At 54.0% G+C, this 20,331-nt stretch overlaps 1 protein-coding gene and 1 long non-coding RNA gene across 2 annotated transcripts; one reads left to right on the top strand and one right to left on the bottom strand.

Moving 5' to 3' along the window:
* Window positions 1-1,655: 1,655 nt before the first annotated feature.
* Window positions 1,656-6,562, bottom strand: LOC112973671. Its single transcript, XR_003256046.1, has 3 exons — window positions 6,434-6,562; window positions 5,796-5,903; window positions 1,656-3,126 (listed from the first exon to the last, which is right to left on the bottom strand). It is a non-coding gene; the product is annotated as an uncharacterized LOC112973671 (long non-coding RNA).
* A 9,405-nt stretch (window positions 6,563-15,967) lies between these two features.
* LZTS1 (leucine zipper tumor suppressor 1) lies at window positions 15,968-20,120 on the top strand. The gene is made up of 3 exons (XM_026081713.1): window positions 15,968-16,343; window positions 16,852-17,667; window positions 19,197-20,120. Exons 1-3 carry the CDS (start codon window positions 15,993-15,995, stop codon window positions 19,875-19,877), a joined length of 1,848 nt encoding a protein of 615 aa, XP_025937498.1. The 5' UTR covers window positions 15,968-15,992; the 3' UTR covers window positions 19,878-20,120.
* The last annotated feature ends 211 nt before the right edge of the window (window positions 20,121-20,331 follow it).

Genomic DNA, 20,331 nt, shown 5'->3' with positions numbered 1-20,331 from the left:
CCGCTCGTACAGGAGTCCCCAAACTCCCGGGAAGAGGAGGAACCGAGCCCGGGGTTTCTTGTCGGCTTGGAGCCCTCCTCGGGAAGAGCGCTGCCCGCCCGCGTGGGAAATCGGTTACGGGCAGAGCCCGCGGGCGTGGGGGGCGGGTGGGCAGCGGGGGCGGAGGGGGACGAGCAGGCGGCGCGGAGGAGCGAGGCTGCGGCTCGCGTGGGCGTCTGCTACCTCTGGGCGCAAACAGCGATGTTGTATCGCTCCGTGCGAGCGCGCAGCCGGTATTTCTGGCTGGAAGTGTTCCGGCATTCGCTTGGGCGCACGGATGCGCGGCCGTGCACACCTGGGTGCTGATGCATTCCTCCATGCGTGTGCGTGTGTGTGTGTGTGTGCGTGTATCCGCACACACGGGTACGTGCGTGGCGGGGCGGTTAGTGCTGACCAGCGGCTGCGCGGCTCGCGTGGTGCCTCTGCCTTATCTTCAGGCTCATCCGGATTTCATATGCAAGCGCTGCAAAGCCAGAGATTAATTTCTGCCTGTAAAAGCAACGCTTGACCATCTCCGTGGCAGAAGTCGGCTCAGGGCCATCGCTTCTCACGGCGCTGGTGCTTTGCACCCGATGCCGGAGCACCTGCACAGCCCAGCAGCCCCGCACGCCGGCGGGGGCAAGCGCGGGGCCGGGCCGCGGGCTCAGCGTGGCTGAGGCTGACTGATGAGTTTGTGCCTTGCTGCTGCCTCCGAGGGGGGTTGATGCCTGCTCAGGCTTTGCAGAGAGCGTCTCTCTTTCTCACGGTCCAGGGGTATCAGGTCAAGGGTGTGAGTCCCCAGTGGGGTGGCAGGAAGGTCCAGCGCAGGCAAGCATGCGCAAGCTTGGGCAGGAGCTCTGATAGCTCCACGCAGACCCTCTTCCCGCTCCAGCCCTGCACTTGTGCCCACACACCTCAATCCCGACCCGCAGCAGTGGTACCGCTACGTCGCTGGCACAAAGCCCTTCCTCCCAGGGGAGTTTGCATCTGCTTTCGTGTTATCCCCTTAGGCTAACACTTCTGCCACGCTGGCGCTCAGCCCCTGCCAGCAGCGCTGTGCCCCTGCCCCTCAGGACCGTCTTCACCCCCGGCTGCCAAAGGAGAGCAGTTCTGGGGGGTTTCTTCCCCTCTCCCACGTCAACAAGTGAATTGAGACCTGTGAACTCCTCGCGTTTGTGTCTCAGGACGCCTGTGGCAAGTGAGCAGCGCCTGCCCCGTCTCCCTGAGCAGGCTTATGCTTATGCAGTAATTAATGTGGCCGTCCAAATTCCTCCCGAGCTGCTTTCCCTCACTGAAGGCTGCAGCAAGTGGAGCACGAGCGGGAGCAAAACTCCTCGCGAGTCTCTGCTGTCCGGCCTCCCGATGCCACCGCTCCAGGTGCCGATTAACCCCCTTTGAAATAGCTGCCGGGGGTCTGCGAGGCTCCCTGCGTGGAGCCAGCCTCCGGCACGGCCACGCTCCCGGCCCCGAGCCTGCGCAGGGCCCCCTCCGCGCGGCACGGCCTGCCCAGCTCGCACCTACGCCTGGCGGCCAGCTGCAGCCTGGGGCTTTTTCAAGGGTCTGCAAAGCCCTCCAGTTAGCAGTTTTCCCTGCTGTCGGCTGCGGTATCACCCGCGCAATTAATCACCAGGGCCATTAATCAGTGGGACAAAGAACCGTAAATGCAAAATCATCAGTGCAATCAGCAGTGGGGCAATTAATGGCAGCTGCGAAAGTGCACTCAGAAACACAATTGCACACGATGTGGGATGCTCTCAGCTCCCTGCCCGGCCTCCAGCCCCGTCTCCGCGGTGCGTGCGTGCGCGCTCGCGGGGCTGTGCTCACAGCCGTGTCGGCTCCTCACCCTCAGAGCCCCAGCTGTGCCCGTGCCCCTCCTGCTCCCTGGGTGACCCCCTCCTCTTGGTGCTGCGGGCTGCTAAATTGGTCCCGAGTTGTTCTTTTCCACCCACCCTTTAGTCACTCTTCCCTGGCAGGCAGCGCTGCGGAGCGGTGGGAGGCAAATGAATGTGAGATTCAGGCAGGAAAATGAGATTTCAGGAAAAGCCAGCTCCCCTGCAAACTACCGAAGCGGGCTCAGGGACTCCCAGGGCAGCCTTTCCAAGCCAAGGGTGCGAGGTACAGACCCCTCCACCCCAGGTCGGCTTTGGCAAAGGCAGCACTGGAGAAAGGGGGGATAAGCTCAGCCCTTGCAGATGCTCCGTTCCAGTGCAAGGCCAGGCAAAGAGAGGGCTGGTTCCTGGGGAAGGGGGGGGCATCCTGAGAAGGGGCTTTCCCCAAGGCCCTTTGGAGCTGGAAGGGGAGCAGCCAAGTCTGGCTTCAACGCAATGCTCTCAGCTGCCTGGAGGAGCAGAGTGGAAAAGGCAGTTAGGGAAGGACGTGGGGAGGGAAGGATCAGTGGGTGGCAAAGGACCTGGAGGAACCAGGGAGGCAACTGCTCAGCTTTCTCTCTAAAAAGGAGAAAGGGAAAGTACCCCAGGGGACAAAACCTGACATCCTGTCGCTACAGGGAGCATTTATCCATGTCACCAGGGACACCAGCAGGATCCCTTTGCCAGGTTCCCCCAGAGCTGCTCTGTGGGTAGCGGGGCAGAGCCAAGACATAGTTGCACCCGGGCGCTATCTGCTAGCTGCCTGCTGCTCTGCCGTCTCGGGCCTCCCTTGACCCTTGCTTTGATGATCTTGTTAGCCTTAGATCCCTATTTTCCCTCTTTGAAAGCCTTTACTCTGCTGTGAGCAAGTACGGTCATGCTCAGCACGCTCTCAGGAGAGGCATCTGCGGCATGTGGAGAGGTGGGCAGACGGTCGCAGTGCAGCTGGGAGCAAACCCAGAAGGGCTGGTGCCACCCAGGTCACCTCCGCTCTTACCGGCGGCGTGCTGGCCACGGCATTCGGCGTGCTCACCAGGAGCCTGGCACGTATCACCCATCGTTCATTCCCAGCGCTGCTCCCCCGGGACTGGATCGTGCGTCTGCTGTCCCTGGGGACGTTCAAAAGCCCGTCCCCACCTCAGACAGCGAGAGCTGAGCTCCAGGCTCGCCAGCTTGTGCAGGAGGACACTCGCTCTTCCACAGACACCCCGGCAGAGCTCAGCGCCCATGGTGTAAAGTACTGCGTGGACAAGTGTGAAAAGATAGTATCACTGAAACCGTTAAAGGAAACGGGTGCTATAATTGCTCCTCAAAGCACAGACTGGTGTAAAAAGGATTATGTAGGGTGCTACTCGATAACGGAGCCATGCGTGCTTTGATCAGGCAGCACTGCACGTGCCCCGTACACCGAGGCACAGAACTTCAGTCCTACAGAGTTCAGAAAAAACTTAGCACTGATGGGAAACTCGGTGGTTTTTTTCTAGTCCCCCTTAATGTGGACTTTTGTGTGTGTGTTTATAAATATTTCTTTCTCGGTCATGTGCTTCTCTTTGGTTGGGAGGTCTTAGCAGTCACCCCCTGCCTAATTTATTTAACATTACATGTTTACCATGTTGGCCTTGGGCTCGTCTTTGTGGTTTTCTCCGGGAGACTGCTCCTAGGCACGCAGCCACAGAAAGCCCCTCCGTGGAAGCGGAAAGCAAGCTGCAGCGAGAGCCAGGACGCAGGGAGGCAACGCGAAGCACGCGAGCCTTTGGGTCTGCAGAGCACAGCGGTAACGGCGCGCAAAGGCGTGCGGCTGGGAGTGGGCAGGATCTAAGTGGATGGTTGCCATTAGGGACTAGTTAAAAATAGCAGGGAATGTACAAAGATTTGGCACGTGGGTCACAAAGCCTTTCCTACGTGGATTGTTTGTTACTATCGGGTTTTTATGTTGGCCTATGTTTAAAAAGGCCCCCCCTTGAGCAGAAAGGCTGAACAAATTCATTCTGAGAAGTCCTGAACGTATGCGCAAACGGCCATTCCCTAGTTTCAGAGAGCAAAATCCRGGGGGAAGCACACCATTGCCCAAGCGGGGCTGGGATGGCTCCTGAAGCTGCAGCACGGCCAAGGAGCTGCTTGGCCCGGCCCTGCGCTGCTTTTCACCCGGGACCCTGGGCAACACCAGCCTGCGGTTCAGACCTTCCTCAAACGCAGAAGTTTACCTCCTGTGGGCTAAGGGAGCTCTCCGTTAGCCCCATTTGCAGCGTAAGGCCTCTGTGAAAGCCAGTTCCTTCCAGCAGAGGGTAGCAATGCATGTACATGCTCCGCTGTGTCTTAGAATAAGGGTATTTTTAATTATTTATTAAATAAATCTTCTGAGCCACTTGCTTTTGGAGAAACGAGCATTTCTCCACCTTAGGGCACTGGTGTTGCTCAGGTCTGAGAGCTGCAGCTGGGTGCTTGCCTGCCTCTGGGGGTGAGAGGGAAGGTCCCCAAAAGGCTCATTTTAACTTGCCTTCTTGCAATAACACAAGGCCATTTGCCATCAGTGAAATTTTCTAAGGGAAATTTATTGAGGATTCATAAATGCAGACAGGATACATTTGGCCACTTGCCATACTGCATAAGCAAAGAAAACTATATCATAGGTTCTAATTCAGCATGAAAATTGGAAGGAACGTTTAGATCTTTAATTGCCTTTTAACAAGACATCAGTGCTAACAGCAGCAAAACCCAGAACTGATCAACAGCCTTGCTTCTCTGAAATGAAAGTGCCTGTGTTTATTTTTTTAGACAATTAAATGACATCCCTGTAAGCCAGTTACGGATGATCTTGTGTAAAGGTTAATTGAATATTACTTGCAACTTCGTACATTTCTCTTGTGAGAGAATTGTTACGTTTGAAAGCCAGGAATTAAAGGGGTGTTTTTCACAACAGGCCAAGCTTGAAAAAAGAGGAGGAGGAAAATCGGAAGAGAGAACTGAATTTGCCTTTTTTCCCCTCACTGTAGCAGCTGCATTGAAGCCTGGTTGAGCAGAGCAGGGATGAGGAAATGTAACGCGTGCTAGAAAGCGCGAGAGGGAGTTGAAGGAGGAAGACAGTGGCAGCACAGCAGATGCCTTTGCACAGCAAGGACCGAGATTGGCTCTCTATCAACATGCAGAAGTTGCCTTTTTTCAGCCCCCATTTGGCTGAGCATCATACAGGGTACAAAAATACCCTGTATTTAGACAAATCACAGGATAACTGGCATCACAAACAAGAATGGTAGCATAGATAGAAATTGCACAGTTTAATTTTGGAGGTCAGGTGCTGTGATGCTGAGCCTCGCCTTGCCAAGGAAAAGTTTAGTTTGTTGAAAAATCTTGAGGTCCTGCCTCAGAGCATTTCTTCATCTGATAACCACGGTCTCCTGCTAAGGACAGAGATTCAGGGTTTTCAGAGCTATTTTCCCTCCTCTTTCTTAAGGAAAGCAGCTAAAGCTTCCCACTGCAACAGGCAGTTTCCAGCTGATGATGTAGGATTCCTTCCTTCCGTCCTTCCTTCCGCTCTCTACCTCTTCAATTTCATTCCTGTCTCCCATCTTATGCACCATGCTGGGCTCCGCTCCTCCTACAGCAAATTCTCCCTTTAGGAATATATTCCAAGAGAACCAGCATCATCTCAGCCTTTGGCTGCTAATATCCTTACTGAACTGCCCATCACCAGTGAGGGGAGAGCCAGAGATAGCAGAAGGTAGGTCCGTAGAGCAGCAATTGCCGCGGGCTCTGCAAGCGCTCATGGTGCACGTGAACTGGAGGCCCTAGGACCTGCAGGACTGAGAGAGAAGCGGCACAGATCTGCTTGGAGGTGCCAAAAGCCTAGAGAAGTTGAAAGACCAGGCAGCAGAGAGAGAGGGGAGCCAGCTGTGCCTCCCCAGCACTTACCTAGCCGCCGGGAGGGTGGGCAGGCTGGGCAGCGTCGGCCGGCCGGAGGACGGGAGGCGGTAAAGGGCAGGGACTCGCACACAGCGACTCCTGGCTGCTTTTCAGCTGCTTGGGAGAGGAGGAGAGACAATAAAAGACAAGAAGATTGCAAACAGAGCCCGGTCTCCATGGCAGCCTGCAGCTCCACTTCTAAATTTTCACTGTACATGAAGAGGCTACTTCTCTGTATATTTTGGGGAGAATTTTACAGTGCAAAAAAACTTAGATCAGTATTTCCTGGCAGTTAGCAATGACTAGTTTGTGGAAGAAACCTTTGGTGCTACCATCTTGTCATAACCTGGTGTGAAATGGGCTCCCTGTCCCTCATTACTGTGTTAGCTGTAGGTAGCAGGACGGAAGAAGGGAGACATGTAAAGCCCTGTGGGTTAACAGTGCAACCAGAAAGCTGGGAAGAAAAGTATTTAGGGCTCATCTCAAGTTACATGAGGCTCGTGCTATTTTTAACTGGGCAGGCAAACACTTCAGTTCAATTAGTCCTCAGCAAATCGGCATAGGAGCTGTACAGGATACAAGCCTCGCTAGTTTGGCCACTGACAGGGGCTACAGGTATTAATGAAGGCTACAGCTACTCGAATTACCACCAGCGCAGATCTCCTCTACAGACAGATTAAAGGGCAGTGTCTCTGCGACTTCGYAACCACGGTTCAGAGGCACCTGCAAGGAGGCACAGAGAGGCTGAGCTGCCTAGTGCCTTGGGCAAGCCAGACCCTTGCAATCATCTCTTCTGGATGCCCCCCTGCATGCTCACACCCTGGCAGATTGTGTTTTATAGGGTCAGAAATAGATGCGTGAAAAGGGGCCTCGCAGATCCGAAGCGAAAGCCACGCTCAGCTGTCGCCCACCTCGGCACCAGCTGCCAGCCCCAGACTGTTCCAGGCCCCAAAATAGCTCTCCTGTTGCGGGGACGCAAGGTCCCTTCACCCTCCTCTGAGAGAAGGAGCAGTCATTCTGCACCTGCCGGCCTTGCYGCGAAGGGCAGCGGCGAATGATATCGTCTGCAAGGTGCTCGCTGGGAACGTGCACCCCCTCTCCCCAACAGCACCCCCAGAGCTGATCCCCAGCTCTTTGTCACCGGAGAACTGCACAAACTTCTCCCAGAAACTTGCCCTGTTAAGAGAGGAGTCCTGCAAGCACTGAGTAGAGACTGAATTTCTGCCGGTAGCATGGGCGAGGTGCTTCGGAGCGGAGGGCTCTGGGTGCTAGCCCGGCTATTTCACGCTGGGCAATTGTGCCTGTTTTGGGAGGAGTGTGAATTCACTGCAATCCGGAGGTTGCGGCTATTTTCCAATGGCAGAGGGAACCACGAGCTCTCATTGCCATTCAGGTGTGCCTTCCAGATTCCCAAAGAGTCAGCAAACCTGCAAAAGACAAAAGCAGAGACCAGAACATTTCTGAGTTTCCAATTAGCAGAGCTTTAATTGCAGTATTAGTTGCTCATTAGTGGGAAAAGCCAGATGCTCTTAGGAATTAAATAAGCTGAAAAGATCTTTCTCTCCAGCCCAGGAATATTTAACTCTGGCTCATACAAGCATTTCCTTTGTACTGGGAGCATGACTGATATGACTTGTGTGGGTGCAGTGCTCGGGTGTTGAATCACTGATGAGCTCCGAAATCCGTATGACGTGAGCTCCTGGCAAAAGTGGGGATGAAGCTGCGAGTAGATCTGGCTATTTCTGGGTGACCCACGTGGGGTTTCTTCACATGTGGACAAGTGAAGGTTGGGAACTGTTTCCCCACCATAAGATCTTGTAAAAATATTATAGGGCAGTTTGTGACTCTAAGCTGGAGCCTTGTAGGTGGCACTTAAGGTCAGAAGACAGAGCAAGAAAGCTTTTGGGCTCTGATCTGAGCTGAGAATGGGGTAGCTAGGGATGTCACAGATAAGACTGAGGGTTATTTGCAGAAATATGTGGCATAAGGAGCATAAAGAAGTGCTATAGATCGAGATGGTGTGGTAATAACAGGTGAAGTAGAGGATCAGGCTCAAAGAGCAGTCTAGGGATATTCCCATGATGCCCTGCCATGACGACGTCTGCATCCAGCGTGTGCAGTGTGTTATACAGGGCTGAGCGCTCTTGGGAAYGTGTAACGACCCCTCTTTGAGGTCAGATGGACCTGGTGTCCCTGCACGCTGAGGGCAAGGTACAGGGATGGCAGGAGGCTCTGGGACTGCTGGAGCCCAGCTCCTGATAACAGTGCTGTTTGGATTTGTGCACATGTGAAGCTATTTAATAACAACTGCAGCTGTGTGGGGGAGAGCTGAGGCATTTCGGCACTGGAAATCACTCCTTTCGTTCTGTGCACAGAAAACACGGACTGGCTTTGTAAACAGTGCTGTCTCTTTGAGGTCGATGCGAACGGTGCTTTCATGCTATACAGGCGAGGCAAGGACCGTTTGCTTCTCCGGTWCCTCAGGTGCGGGAAGTGCAGCCTTGTTTTAATAACACCATCGCTGCCCAGGCTCACAGGTGGAAGCAAGTTAAGCAGGTGCTGTTTTGTCCCCTCTTGCAGCATCACTCCGTGACCTTGTGCATGGCAATCGGCTCCTTCTCAGCCTTGCACTGTACAGCTCTGAGCAGGTCGCTGGAACGCCGCTCGCTGCAGCCCTCTCCACCTGCGTATGAAGTGATCGGCAGCCCTGGAGATGGGGCTCTCCCCAGGACGTGCGGTGCTCTGGCCAGACAAGGAGGATGCCAAGGGCCAGGCAAAGCAGCCTGTGCCGTGGCGATGTCGAGGAGTCCTACAGGGACCTTTCTGCTCATCCATCTCTTCAGTGGGGCTCAGCTGCTGATTCCCTGAAAATCAGTTACACAGCCCCCAGTCCAAATAGGTCACTCTGCTCATCTCATGACTTTCCCGTGGGCTTTAACAGATGCTGAACTCCTTGCAGGCTGCCAAAGCAAACACCAGCTTTTCCTGGGAACAAATGCCTGCTAGCTGAGGTTAAGGCCTTTTTGCCACCAGCTCCAAGCATTTCTGGTTTGTCTCATTTCTAAGTCCCTCTCAGGCTAGGGAGACAGAAAGAATAATACACCACTTTTTCTAAGCCCACATATTTGCTTGTGTTATTAGTTTGTGCTCAGGCTAACTGTCCAGWAAGCATCTGCTGGTGAGAAAGTACAAGGCTCTGCAGAAACGCAGACATTTGAAGTCATGAGACTTTGCTGACTTGCATCAGCTTTCTGTAGATTGTGCAGTTGTCCCCAGCAGGGACCGGATCCTCTCCCTGCATCAGCAAGGGCTCCCGCACAGGGAAGCGCAGTGGTTTCCCCACGGAGGGATCAGACAGCACAGAAGTAGGCACAGCACAGCGGGTGGTGAGTAGATATCCTCTAAAACTCACTCTGCCAATATGATTCATCATTAATTTGAGACATTCTTCTTATTCTAGTACTGGCTTCCCCAAACATAGCTTAATCCAATYGCCTCAGCGCCAGCTACATCATCACACTGACAGTTTCACCCTGCTCTCCCATTAAAGCCGCTTGTTTTAATTAGGGGGCTTTTGTAGCAGATTCACATCCAAACCTTTGAGAAACTGCAGAACATGTCACCACTAAAGTACAGCCCTGTTCCCTCACCATTAGGCAGCCCTGTGGTCCCTGCTCCCAAGGACGCTGGATAGGCGAGGTAATTTCCCAGGTTCCAGCTAGACAGCAGATGCTGGATGTGGTCCCTCAGGGCTAACCAGGCAAGTCCCTCTAGCAGCAAACAGATCTCTGCACATGACAGAGCAGAGGAGTCCATCTGTGCAGGGCCCAGGCKGAGGCTGGTGTCTCAGAGTACCTTGGATGGATGGGACATGCAGGATGCACATGTATGCAGCTCCCTCGAAGCTCTTTCCAAAGCTGGTGCCGAATTCAGCATTGATTTCTGGCTTTTCCGGCAGGGCTGGCAGGAAGAAGGGATGTTTAAGTGACCTCCCATCTGAGCAGTTCTCTAGCAGAAGTTTGGTGCAAAGAGGCAGTGCTCTACGCTGGTGATGGGTTTCAAAACTGATGAAGATTCCAYTTCCTTGCTTTTTTCCTGCTTGAGCAATTACACCTTCATCTCCAGGGCTTGCAGCAGGATCACCGGTCATCACGTAAGAGCCCAGCTGCCAGGGGACACTGGCAGAGACACAGCACAATCTACTACTGCTGCACTGGCATTAAGCCCACCAAAATCACTGCCAAACCCACTGCTGGCTCTGCTAACAAGCTTCAGCCAGGGGGTGTGAATTCTCTTAGTGTTCATTGAAATAACATTAAGTGTGATGGACTCCTGGGCTATTAGAGTGGATGTAACATGTAATTGAGGCTGGTTATTCTTCATCTGGAGTGTCCCCCTTCACTAATGGCAAATCAGGACAGAACACATGGTGCGCGCTTTGTGAATCCCGGGCTCAATTCGCTCGCTGCCTCCGATCAAAATGATCCCAATGAATGTCAATGAATGAATGGGGGACAATGAATTAGAGTGAATGAAAGCCTTGTAATGGGGCCCTTCACTGGCACCGTGCGACAATTGAGCACCACAAGGATGGCGTCTGCCTGGGCGGTGTTTGAATTCATTCCCATTAGCATGATTAGGGTGAAGATTACAGGGTGGGGGCAAGGTCGGCTCGGCTGATGGGGCTCTCCAAACCCAATTGCTGCCATTTCTTTGGAGACTGAAATGAGCAGGTTTCTAAGACCTCGTCTCCAGCTGGGCACAGGAAGAGTGGGCTGAGCTTGTAAATCTGAAGAGACGCACACATGCTCACATAGCCCAGGGTCAGCGAGTCTCACTGGCCTGAAGTTTGTTAGGGTGTGGGATGTGGGGGCTGAGCTCTTCCAGAAATCAGAACCAACTACTCTTGGTTTTGATTCCAGATCCCAAACCCAGCTCAGTGCTTGTGGGATTGCTGCAGTCCAAGTTTTAGATCAGGCCATCTCTTCATTAAAACATAAGTTAGATGCTCTGGGTAGAATACGCACAGCTGTTTACCATGGAAATGCCCACATTTTACCCTGGGGCCGCAATTTTTAGTGTCTCAAAGACCCAAATCATTGAGCAGAACATGGGCACCTCACTTGACAGTGATCTACAGAAAGAGACTTGTCCTGGATCAAGGCTCTTGGCAGCTGGATCTGTGCATCTCCCAACAAACACCCAAATGTGTGGGTGCATCCGCACAGAAATGATGAATAATAATGCAAGAGGGAAAAAGAGTAGGCGAGAAAGTGCAGAGGAGAGGGAAGCTTTCACATACCAAGGGGGGAAGAACAGGATCAGCAGGGAGGGAGTAACACTGTGAAGCCTGGAAAGAAATGAAGGCTTTTTACTAAGGTGATCTGTCTGGGGAAAGCAGAGAGAAAGCAAATGCCTGTGCAACTTTGCAAAGAAAAGGTGATGCATTTTAGGGAAAGGCTTCAAAGAAACTGTGCTGCGAGAAGATAAGATTAAATTCCTGCAACTCATTCAGAAAGGAGGTGATGGGGAGTGAGTTGTCTCGCCTGTGTGTAATTGCCRGGTAGGCATGACTGGATTTTGGAAAGGAATGTGGGATGCCATTCATTTTTTCCTCTCTGATTCTGCAAAAGCAAGAGTGGAACCATCCGCGCTTTCAGACCTGATCCTCCAGGTTTGGGCACGTCTGCACAGGCGTTTAGTGGTGGACTGTCCCCTGCATGATTCCCGCAGGATCCCTGTGCCTCTCAGCGCAGGTCAGGGGCCGATCCTGTCCTCAGCAGTGATCATTTTCTCTTGCATTGTATAATTCACCTGAAAGCAAGGGCAGGGGATGCTGCAGTTAGATGCTGTGTGTGCTCTAAATAGCCGGGAGCAGCAGGACCAAAGAGCGAACCCCACATATGGCTCGTTACCGCTCCACCTCAACCGATTTGTTAACAGGCCCTTGAAATCCCAGGAAGGGCCATCCAGGCACGGCTCCCTGCCTCCAAGCACAAAGTCTCAACTCCGTCACTTAACACCCAGCGCGCCGTCGCTCCGACACGCGCAGGCGGGGAACAAAGGCTGGGGATCCCGCGGCGCCGGCTCGCGGAGACGCGCAGCAAGGGCCGACCGACGCGGGGGCTTGTGTTGTCGCCTTAATCCCCCTCCCCGCGACCGGCGCGTACAAAAGAGCAAGGGGCGCTTTGAGGGGCTAATTTGCYGGAGGCGGCAGAGCAGGAGGGAAAGGCTTGTCTCTTTTCTGGCTTTCTGTCCTCGTTAATTGGTGAGTGACGGGGCAAATCACATTTTAAAGTAATCGCATTTAACACCGAGAGTCGGGCGCAGCCAGGAGCACAGCGGATGGAAATTTGCAGCATTCAGAAAGGTTAACGGCTTCGGGGCAAAGGCGCGCGCAGGGATGGGGTGATGCAGTAGCACTGCCATCGCACGCTGGCAAACACACACAAACACACACCAGATGCACAAACACCGCAGACACGCACGGATCTAGCCCCCATCTTCACCCAGAGACACCCCACACGCTTATCCAGGCAACGTGCACCACTTGCAATGGTGCCAGTTCCCTCTTCGTACGCAGCACGCGCGCAGGAGCAGTGCCGCGCGCGCGACACGGACCCAGCAACGCACAACGCACACCCCCTCTCCAGCACCCTTCCCCACCCAGCTGCTGCACGCTTGCACCCTGGTGCGCACAGGCTGATGCAGATACGGGCACCCACCACTGCCAAGACATTTTCAGATCCTGCACTCTCAGTGTCATTTTTTTTTTTTTTTAATTTCCAACCCCCTTTTACGGTGAGGGTGTCACTTTGCAATGTCTAACGTAACCATGGCAGTTGCCAATCATGCAAAAACCCTTCCAAAAATATGTATATAAAATGACTAGGTTTTGGTTGGCGCAGCAAGCTGATCTGGCTSCCTGGGGAGTCGCGCGGTCGCTAGATCTGACGCAGGGAAGACGTAAGCAYGCACCACCGAGGCTGAATGAGGAAGGGGGACAAGTCAGGTCCCCCCTTTTGGAGATGCCCTGAAGCTGGAGCACAAGACCGAGCCCTTTGCTAGCCCAGACGCGTGTGGTTTGCTTCCCCGGGCTCTGCGTTGCCAGCAGTCTGGCTGTCTCCAGAGCCCTTTGCTTTCTGCTAACGCTGTGCAGTGAATGCCAACTCCTCCACGGCTTTCAAAACGCTGATTTTTAAATCAAAAGAGGGAAGAAGAAGAAAAAGGTATACCCAGCCCTCTCAGGCACGCGTAGGAGGGTTGGGATTGATTGAAATGCCTCCTGCCAAGAGGCTGGAAAGTCCCAGCTTGTTCCCCTCGGCGTTTCTCCTGTCTTCTGCAGGCGCCCAAGGAACTAAGGGAGCATCCAAATAAAGGGCCTGGCTGCTCCCTGGCAAGGTGCTGTGGCCATAGCTCCGCACCCTGCGCCTGCCGGCGAGCCTGGCTCCCCCTGAGCGGCGGGTCTGCCCACCCTCCGCCGCTACTTGTTTTAATGCATCAAGCCTCCCTGATGCCTCTGCCATAGGTGTATGTAAATCTAATGGCTGCTTTCCCCTCTCCCGCTCGCACATGTTGAATRCTGTCTCTGCGATGCTGTAGCTATAGTTGGCAGCTTTTATTCTGTGACACTGCCTTTTTCTTTTACAGACACATACACACAAACGTGGTGTCAGGAACACACGCTCGCGGAGCAGGCTTCTGTGCCAATTATCCTGTTCTCTGYAGCTATTCCTCCCCCTCCGTGCACACCATGCCTCTTCCCCTGTAAAAATGAATGAATCCAAAGTCATCGATCACTTTTAACATAYCAACATCCAGACAACAGTTCAGACCTTGGTTCTTTGCTTCTCTTAATCTCCCCAAAATGGATTTAGGGATTGAAGTAGATATTCCGACTTCCTGGGACTTCTCTTTTGACACTTAATCAATCTGGGTCCTCAGGGCACAAAAGAAAAGCCTTCGCAGGGATGTGGTAGCTCTGTCAGTAGGAGCATTTAAGAAGTCCRTCGGACAAAACCCTCCAGAATAGGTGTGAAATGGGATATGTCTGACACGGGCTGGCAAAACGCAGAGGTTAGCGTGGCCTCTCTTGAACAGCAATGCCCAAAGGATCCCAGGCTGGAGCGGAGCTGAGGCAGGGCAGGCGAGGGGAGCTCTAAGGGCAAGCCGTGCCACGCAGCCCCCTCCACCTCCGTGCTCCTGACTACCTCTTTCCCTGCAGGACACGAGCCCTGTCCCCATCTTGGGGAGAGCTTTTACCCCTGGGCAGCCCTTGGCACCCGTGGGAAGCCCGTTCGGACAACAGGACCCCCAAAGGGGTGCCCACCCCGGAGAGGAGAGCCAGGCAGTGCAACACCCAGACCACGGAGGATGAAAGCTTTTAGCTATTTTGCATGCAGTGGAGAGCAGAAATGTTTCCGATTATTCACACTCCTGAAGTGACTCAGCCACCAAACAATTCCCCTTTCTCTCTCATCTTCCTGTGCAATCTGGATTTAGCTCATTTTGATTACGCTCTAATTTCTGCCTACCAGCAGCTCTTCCCCCTTCTCCCCACCTCACCCTTTAATTATCTAGATGGAAGGTGCATCTCGGTTATAACCCTGACGCTGGGAGCCAAGCATCGCGACGGCCATGAGGAGCTGCGTTTCTTTTTCTTTTCTTTTTTTTTTTCCCCTATAGCAGAGAATTAATACACAGCGCTGCATACCTCTGAACCATAATCACAATACTTAGCACATACATAACGCCTCTCATCTTAAGTGCTGCACAGACATTAAGCGTAATTAAGCCTCACAGCATCCCCTTTCAGGTAGGTTAAGAGGAGCACTGAAAATTGGAGAGAAATCAGAGAGGCACAGGATGATGCAGGAGAGGTTAAGGCAACTGCAGCTTGCGCGGCTGCCAGTCTGACAACCAGAACCGTCGGCCCAGCACGAGGCACAGGCGCTTGCTGAAATTTGCACCTATTTCCTATTAAGTACCCAAAGATCACTACAAATCCCTTTTCCTCCCCTCCTTATTTTTAATTAAGGCAACAGCTGAGATTCCTTTGGAATCTCATAACCCCACCTGGTCTCATTTGTGCGGACACCAAGATGCACGCACCCAAGGGAGCTTCGTGCTCAGCGTGTTAGCCACCCTCGAGGTGCTTTCCCTATCGGCTACGAGGTGCCAAGGGCCAGGCGCTGCAGTACAGCAACACGAGCGCTGCGTGGCCGCATCCATGCCGCGAAGGGTCCCAAAGCGGCGGCCAAGCTGTGCTCGCCCTAGCCTGATGCCAAAGCAGCCTGGCTCTGGCAGCGAGGCCGCGTGCATGGGGAGGGCCAGCGCTCGAGTCAGCCTCGCTGGTAGACGAGGCCTTCGTCAGCAATAACYGGGCAAGCGGGGAGCAAGCACGGGCTGTCGCGGAGAGCGCGGTGTTCGGGATGAACTCACCCAGCTCGCTGAGGCCAGAGGCTGCCAAGGGAGGGGTGGCATCACCTTTCCCGGCAAGCTTCCAGGTGCAGGGCAGGAGGCATCCAGCCCGCCGGGAACCGTGCCGCGGAGGGTGGCAGCGCGGGTGCCAGCCAGCCTGGAGCACRCCGGCAGCTTGTGGGAGGCTCCTGGAGCCTTCCCCGGCGGCAGGGGAAAGCCCTGCTCCTTCCCTGCGCTTCCCTGTCTGCCGCCCCCTCCTCGCGCAGGGCTTTCGCAGAGGAGAGGGGAAAAGCCACCCGTGGGCTGCCAGCCGGGCGCCTGCCTTGCTGCGCGGCTCCTTCGCCCTTTGCACGCACCCGAGAACCAGCGCATCTGCGCCAACACGCACGCACCCGGCACATGCTGACCAGCCCTGGACACCCGCAGGGAAACACACGCACGCCCTTCGCACAGGCGCTCGTGCCCTCACGTGCTGATGCCAGCTTTCACCTCGACAGACGCCTGTGCGAGGCGTGTGCTTATGCACTCACAGTCAGAAACTGTGTGCATCTCCTGCTGATGCCCAAAACGTGGGCTCAAATTGCGGCCCCCAACCCCAGCATACCTCCCAAACTGCTTTTTCTCACCCTGCTCTCTTTGCCTCCCTCAGGACTGCAGCTCCTGGGCGCAGGGAGGTCTTTGCTATGATTGCAGCACYGGCTGTCTCTTCCCGCTCCCCGGCCACCTCCCTGCGCAGTAAAGCYGGGGTCTCCTCTCTCCGCTATATGCCCCAAGCCCGGGAGCAGCATGGGGAGCGTCAGTAGCCTCATCTCCGGCCACAGCTTCCACAGCAAGCACTGCCGAGCCTCCCAGTACAAGCTGCGCAAGTCGTCCCACCTGAAAAAGCTGAACAGGTACTCGGACGGGCTGCTCCGCTTCGGCTTCTCCCAGGACTCCAGCCACAAGTCCAGCTCCAAAAGCAGCAAGAATGAGGACTTCTTTTATATCAAGGTCAGCCAGAAAACGCACGGCTCCCACCGGGCGGACTACACAGCGCTTTCCAGCGGGGAGCTGGGCAGCCAAGCCGGGACGAGCAGCATGGACTTTGGGACGTCCACACCTCAGAAACTGATGCCCTTTCCCAATCAGCTGGAACTGGTTAGTAGGGGAGAGCGTGTCCCAGAGACGCGCGGGTCCTTGTTTTCCCCCACCCCACGGCGGCTGCTCGGGGCTGGCAGCCGGCTCGTTTGTTAATACAGGGCTGTGTCCCCCCGACGATCCTTGCCTCAGCGTGGGTGCAGAGCCCACTGACAGGGCTATCCTGGCTTCTGGTCCAGGAGCAGGCTCAAAGAAAATAGCTGGTGCCAAGGGAATGGGAGAAGAGGGCCAGTGGGGAGGCGCTGAGGGCATCCTGCCACCCCCCCGCCTTTCCCGATTTGGGTCGGCAGTGTAGTCCATATCCTTTCAACTTCAGTCATGCCCTTTTCCACCAAGAGAGGTGGTTCTAGCTGTCAGGTAGCAGCATCCTCCTGAGCTTTCAGCCCCTCTCCTAAGACCCCAGCCGTCCCTGCTCTGGGACCTCTGTCCTTGGAGACAGAAGGGACTGAGGAGAAAAGATTAAGTGATGCCAGTCTTCTGTGCTGACCAGCTCTTCTCTTCTCCCCAGGGCACAGAGAAGACTGCTGTGAGACCGACAGCCTTCAAACCAGTGCTGCCCCGGTCCGGTGCCATCCTCCACTCCTCCCCAGAGRATGGCAGTCACATCTCCCAGCAGCTGCACCCTCTGGACAAAGCCAAGGACCAAGAGCTCAAGCCGGTGCTGTGCTCTGGTGGGCTGTCTGACTCCGGCAGGAACTCCATGTCCAGCCTCCCGACCCACAGCACCAGCAGCAGCTACCAGCTCGACCCACTGGTCACCCCCATGGGACCCATCAGCCGCTTCGGCGGCTCAGCCCACAACATCACGCAGTGTGCTGTCATCCAAGACAGCAACATGATGAGCCTCAAGGCAATGTCCTTCTCCGACGGGGGCAACAAGATCATCAACCCTGGCAAAGCCCACCATGCCTCTGAGAAAGCCACTTGCATTCGTTCACCCATCTCCACGGATGAGTCCACCATCCAGGAGCTGGAGCAAAAGCTGCTAGAGAGGGAGGGAGAGCTGCAGGAGCTTCAGTCAAGCTTTGAGGAGAAGGAAGTCAGCTCCTGTCAGGTTTACGAAGAGAAGCAGAGGCGCTGCAAGGAAGAGCTAGAGGGCCTCAAGCAGAAATGCAACAGCAAGCTCAAGCAAACCTCACAGAAAACCCAGCGGACACAGCAAGTCCTTCACCTCCAGGTGTTCCAGCTGCAGCAGGAGAAGAAACAGCTCCGGGAGGAGCTGGAGAACCTCATGAAGGAGCAAAACCTGCTGGAGACCAAGCTGAGGTCCTATGAGAAGGAGAAGACCAGCTTTGCCCCAGCGCTGGAGGAGACTCAGTGGGAGGTAAGCATCACTGGAGCACATCAGAGCGCAGCCTCACAGACTGCAAATGCCAAAAGCAAAGGGTGTGCGTGGAACGAGGTGGTAGCACCAGCACCACAGACAAACCACGCACCTCTTCTCCGTTTCTATACCTGCGTCCAGTCCTAGCCGTGGAAGGTCTGAGCAGTGCATGCAGGCAGGCGCGTGCACTAAGCACTGGCTGGAGAAGATATAGCTATTTAAACCAGGGAGAGCTCGTCTGTCACATGGAGGCTCTGTAAGTTGTTACTATCGATTGGCTCACTACCTCTTTTAGCAACTTAGCACCTCACATCATAAGGAAACAACTACTGCATAAAAAAAAAAAAAAATTCCAGTCATTAAAATAACTTAGCATTTCCAGCCTCCCGCGCAAGATTCTTCAGGCTGGCTGCCCCAAAGGAGCAGTAAAGCTGCCTTCCCATATGTAAATAGGAGCTACTTGGACTTGTCTTGGGCACTTATTACAGAGTAGTAAAACCTTCCAGTCCATGCTTGTACTTAACATTCTTACTGATTGGGTATCATTGAACAAAGACAGCTAAACTGCTGAAAATTCAGAAGCAAGCCTGCTCAGCCACATGAATAAAATAAACGGATATAGTTTCATTGCAACTAAGTATAGCTATTGTCTAATGTATTTAGAGGAGCATGATATTTACCTTTGCTCTCTTTCATCCTTTCAAGGATTTATAACTTAATTTTCAGTATTTCTATTTGCTCCCAAACTGACACTTCCCAAACCCTCAGGGTATGTTTTCAAATGATTCTGAGCTATCTTTTCTTGTTGCTTTCTGAACCCTACCAAAATTCCAGCTGTAGGCGCCTCAGCAAGAGTGGATGGAAGCTGATACCCCAAAATCTCTCCCGTGAGCCGATGTATCCAGCAACACTTTAGGACTCAGTTGGATATGTCAATGGGATTTACGTGCTTTGCTCCCAGCTGCAATTTTGCTGGGTTTTAGGGTGCAGTTGGGCGTTTGCTTGCGAAACAAGCTTAGCAAGTTTAACTGACCGTGTGAGCCTTCAGCGGTGGTTTCGGCAAACACATTGTACTGGGTGTTGAAACAGAGAGCTCCCTTGACACAGTCCATTTCCACATCTCAGCTGAGGGGTGTCAACTTCTTAAATCCTTATGGCTATTTCACAAGCAAACCTCTGCCTAGGCTGGGGATGTTCTTGCACAGAAAGGCCCCACAGAAGATCACGGTGTCACTTCCAGCTCRCCCCGAGAGTCTAGGTGGCACGGGTTTTTCACCCCCTTTGCTGGAGCGCTTCTCTGAATGGTTTGGATGAGATGCAGAATATAAACAGTAGCTGGCAGTGTGAAAGCTGCGGCCAGAGCCAATTTCTCAGCCAGGATCTCTGCATTCAGATGCCCAAGCATGCCCTAGCTTTGCTTGCATGGCGCGACTGATCTGAAAGGTGGTTTGCAACTGCCTTGCCTGCTGTTAGCAYGTGTTTTTTCTGAGTTTCAGCCCTAACTCCGGGTGCTGTGTCCCTCCCCACAGGTATGCCAGAAGTCTGGCGAAATCTCTCTCTTGAAGCAGCAGCTGAAGGAATCSCAGACTGAGCTCAACACCAAGACCACCGAGATCCTCAGCCTGAAAGCTCAGCTGAAAGAGGTGAGGGCAAAGATGGAAGGGCTGGAGATGAAAACCCGGGACCTGGAGGACTCTCTGCGCACCAAAGCCATGGAGCTGGAGGTCTGTGAAAACGAGCTCCAGCGTAAGAAGAACGAGTCCGAACTCCTGAGAGAGAAGGTAAACCTGCTGGAGCAAGAGATCGTGGACCTCCGAACAGAGCTCGCTATCCTCAAGGAGCAGCTGAGCGAAGTCCGAGACAGAGCCAGGTCTGCCTCCAGCCCAGCCCTGGGGATGGTGGATGACGCACAGGCCCTGCAGGGAGAGGTGGAGAGGCTGAAGGCAGAGCTGAAGGCTGAGCRGGACAACAACGAACAGATGACCTCCGGCTTCCAGCACGAGCGGCAGACATGGAAGGAAGAAAAGGAAAAGGTGATTCATTACCAGAAGCAGCTGCAACAGAGCTACCTACACATGTACAAAAGGAAYCAGAACCTGGAGAAGATGCTCCAGCAGCTCGCCTCGGGGGAAGATGGCAAGGAGCCCATTGAGTTGGATATACCCGGTGCTGATGTCCCCTACGAAGACATCATCGCCACCGAGATCTGACCCAGGCCTTCCCTCTCCTCCATGCAGATGGACGTCTCTTCCAGGCAAGAAGTACTTCCTTGCGGCTCAGTTCGTGCTGGGTGCACCTTGTACAGTTCAGATGAGCCATGTATTTATTAGCTGAGCTGATTGCCTGGCCAGCTCGTGAGCCCTTCTCCCTTCCCAGTGTTGCACCGTGACGGTGCCCTACGCTGCCTGTCGTGTTACAGAGGTGAACAAGCAATTCGTGCCAATGGTGATGTGCCCAGCATCTGCCCCTCGTGTCCGATGCATCCTTGGCAGGATGCCTTCCGCTCATTTGTAGGACTGAGAAGCCGGAGACAAGGGCAATAAGGGAACAGGACTTTAGCAAAAAAAACTTCTTATCAGGTAACAAGATGATGCAAAACTCCCAAGGGCAAACTCTCCCCGCAGGGCGAATGCCGGAGCAATGAAYGCTGGTTCAAAGGGAACC

Source organism: Apteryx rowi, unplaced genomic scaffold, assembly GCF_003343035.1.
Source record: "Apteryx rowi isolate R43461 unplaced genomic scaffold, aptRow1 scaffold_56, whole genome shotgun sequence".
Classification (NCBI taxonomy): Eukaryota; Metazoa; Chordata; class Aves; order Apterygiformes; family Apterygidae; genus Apteryx; species Apteryx rowi.
Note: the sequence above shows the minus strand (reverse complement) of the source record. Positions and strands in the feature narration are given on the sequence as shown.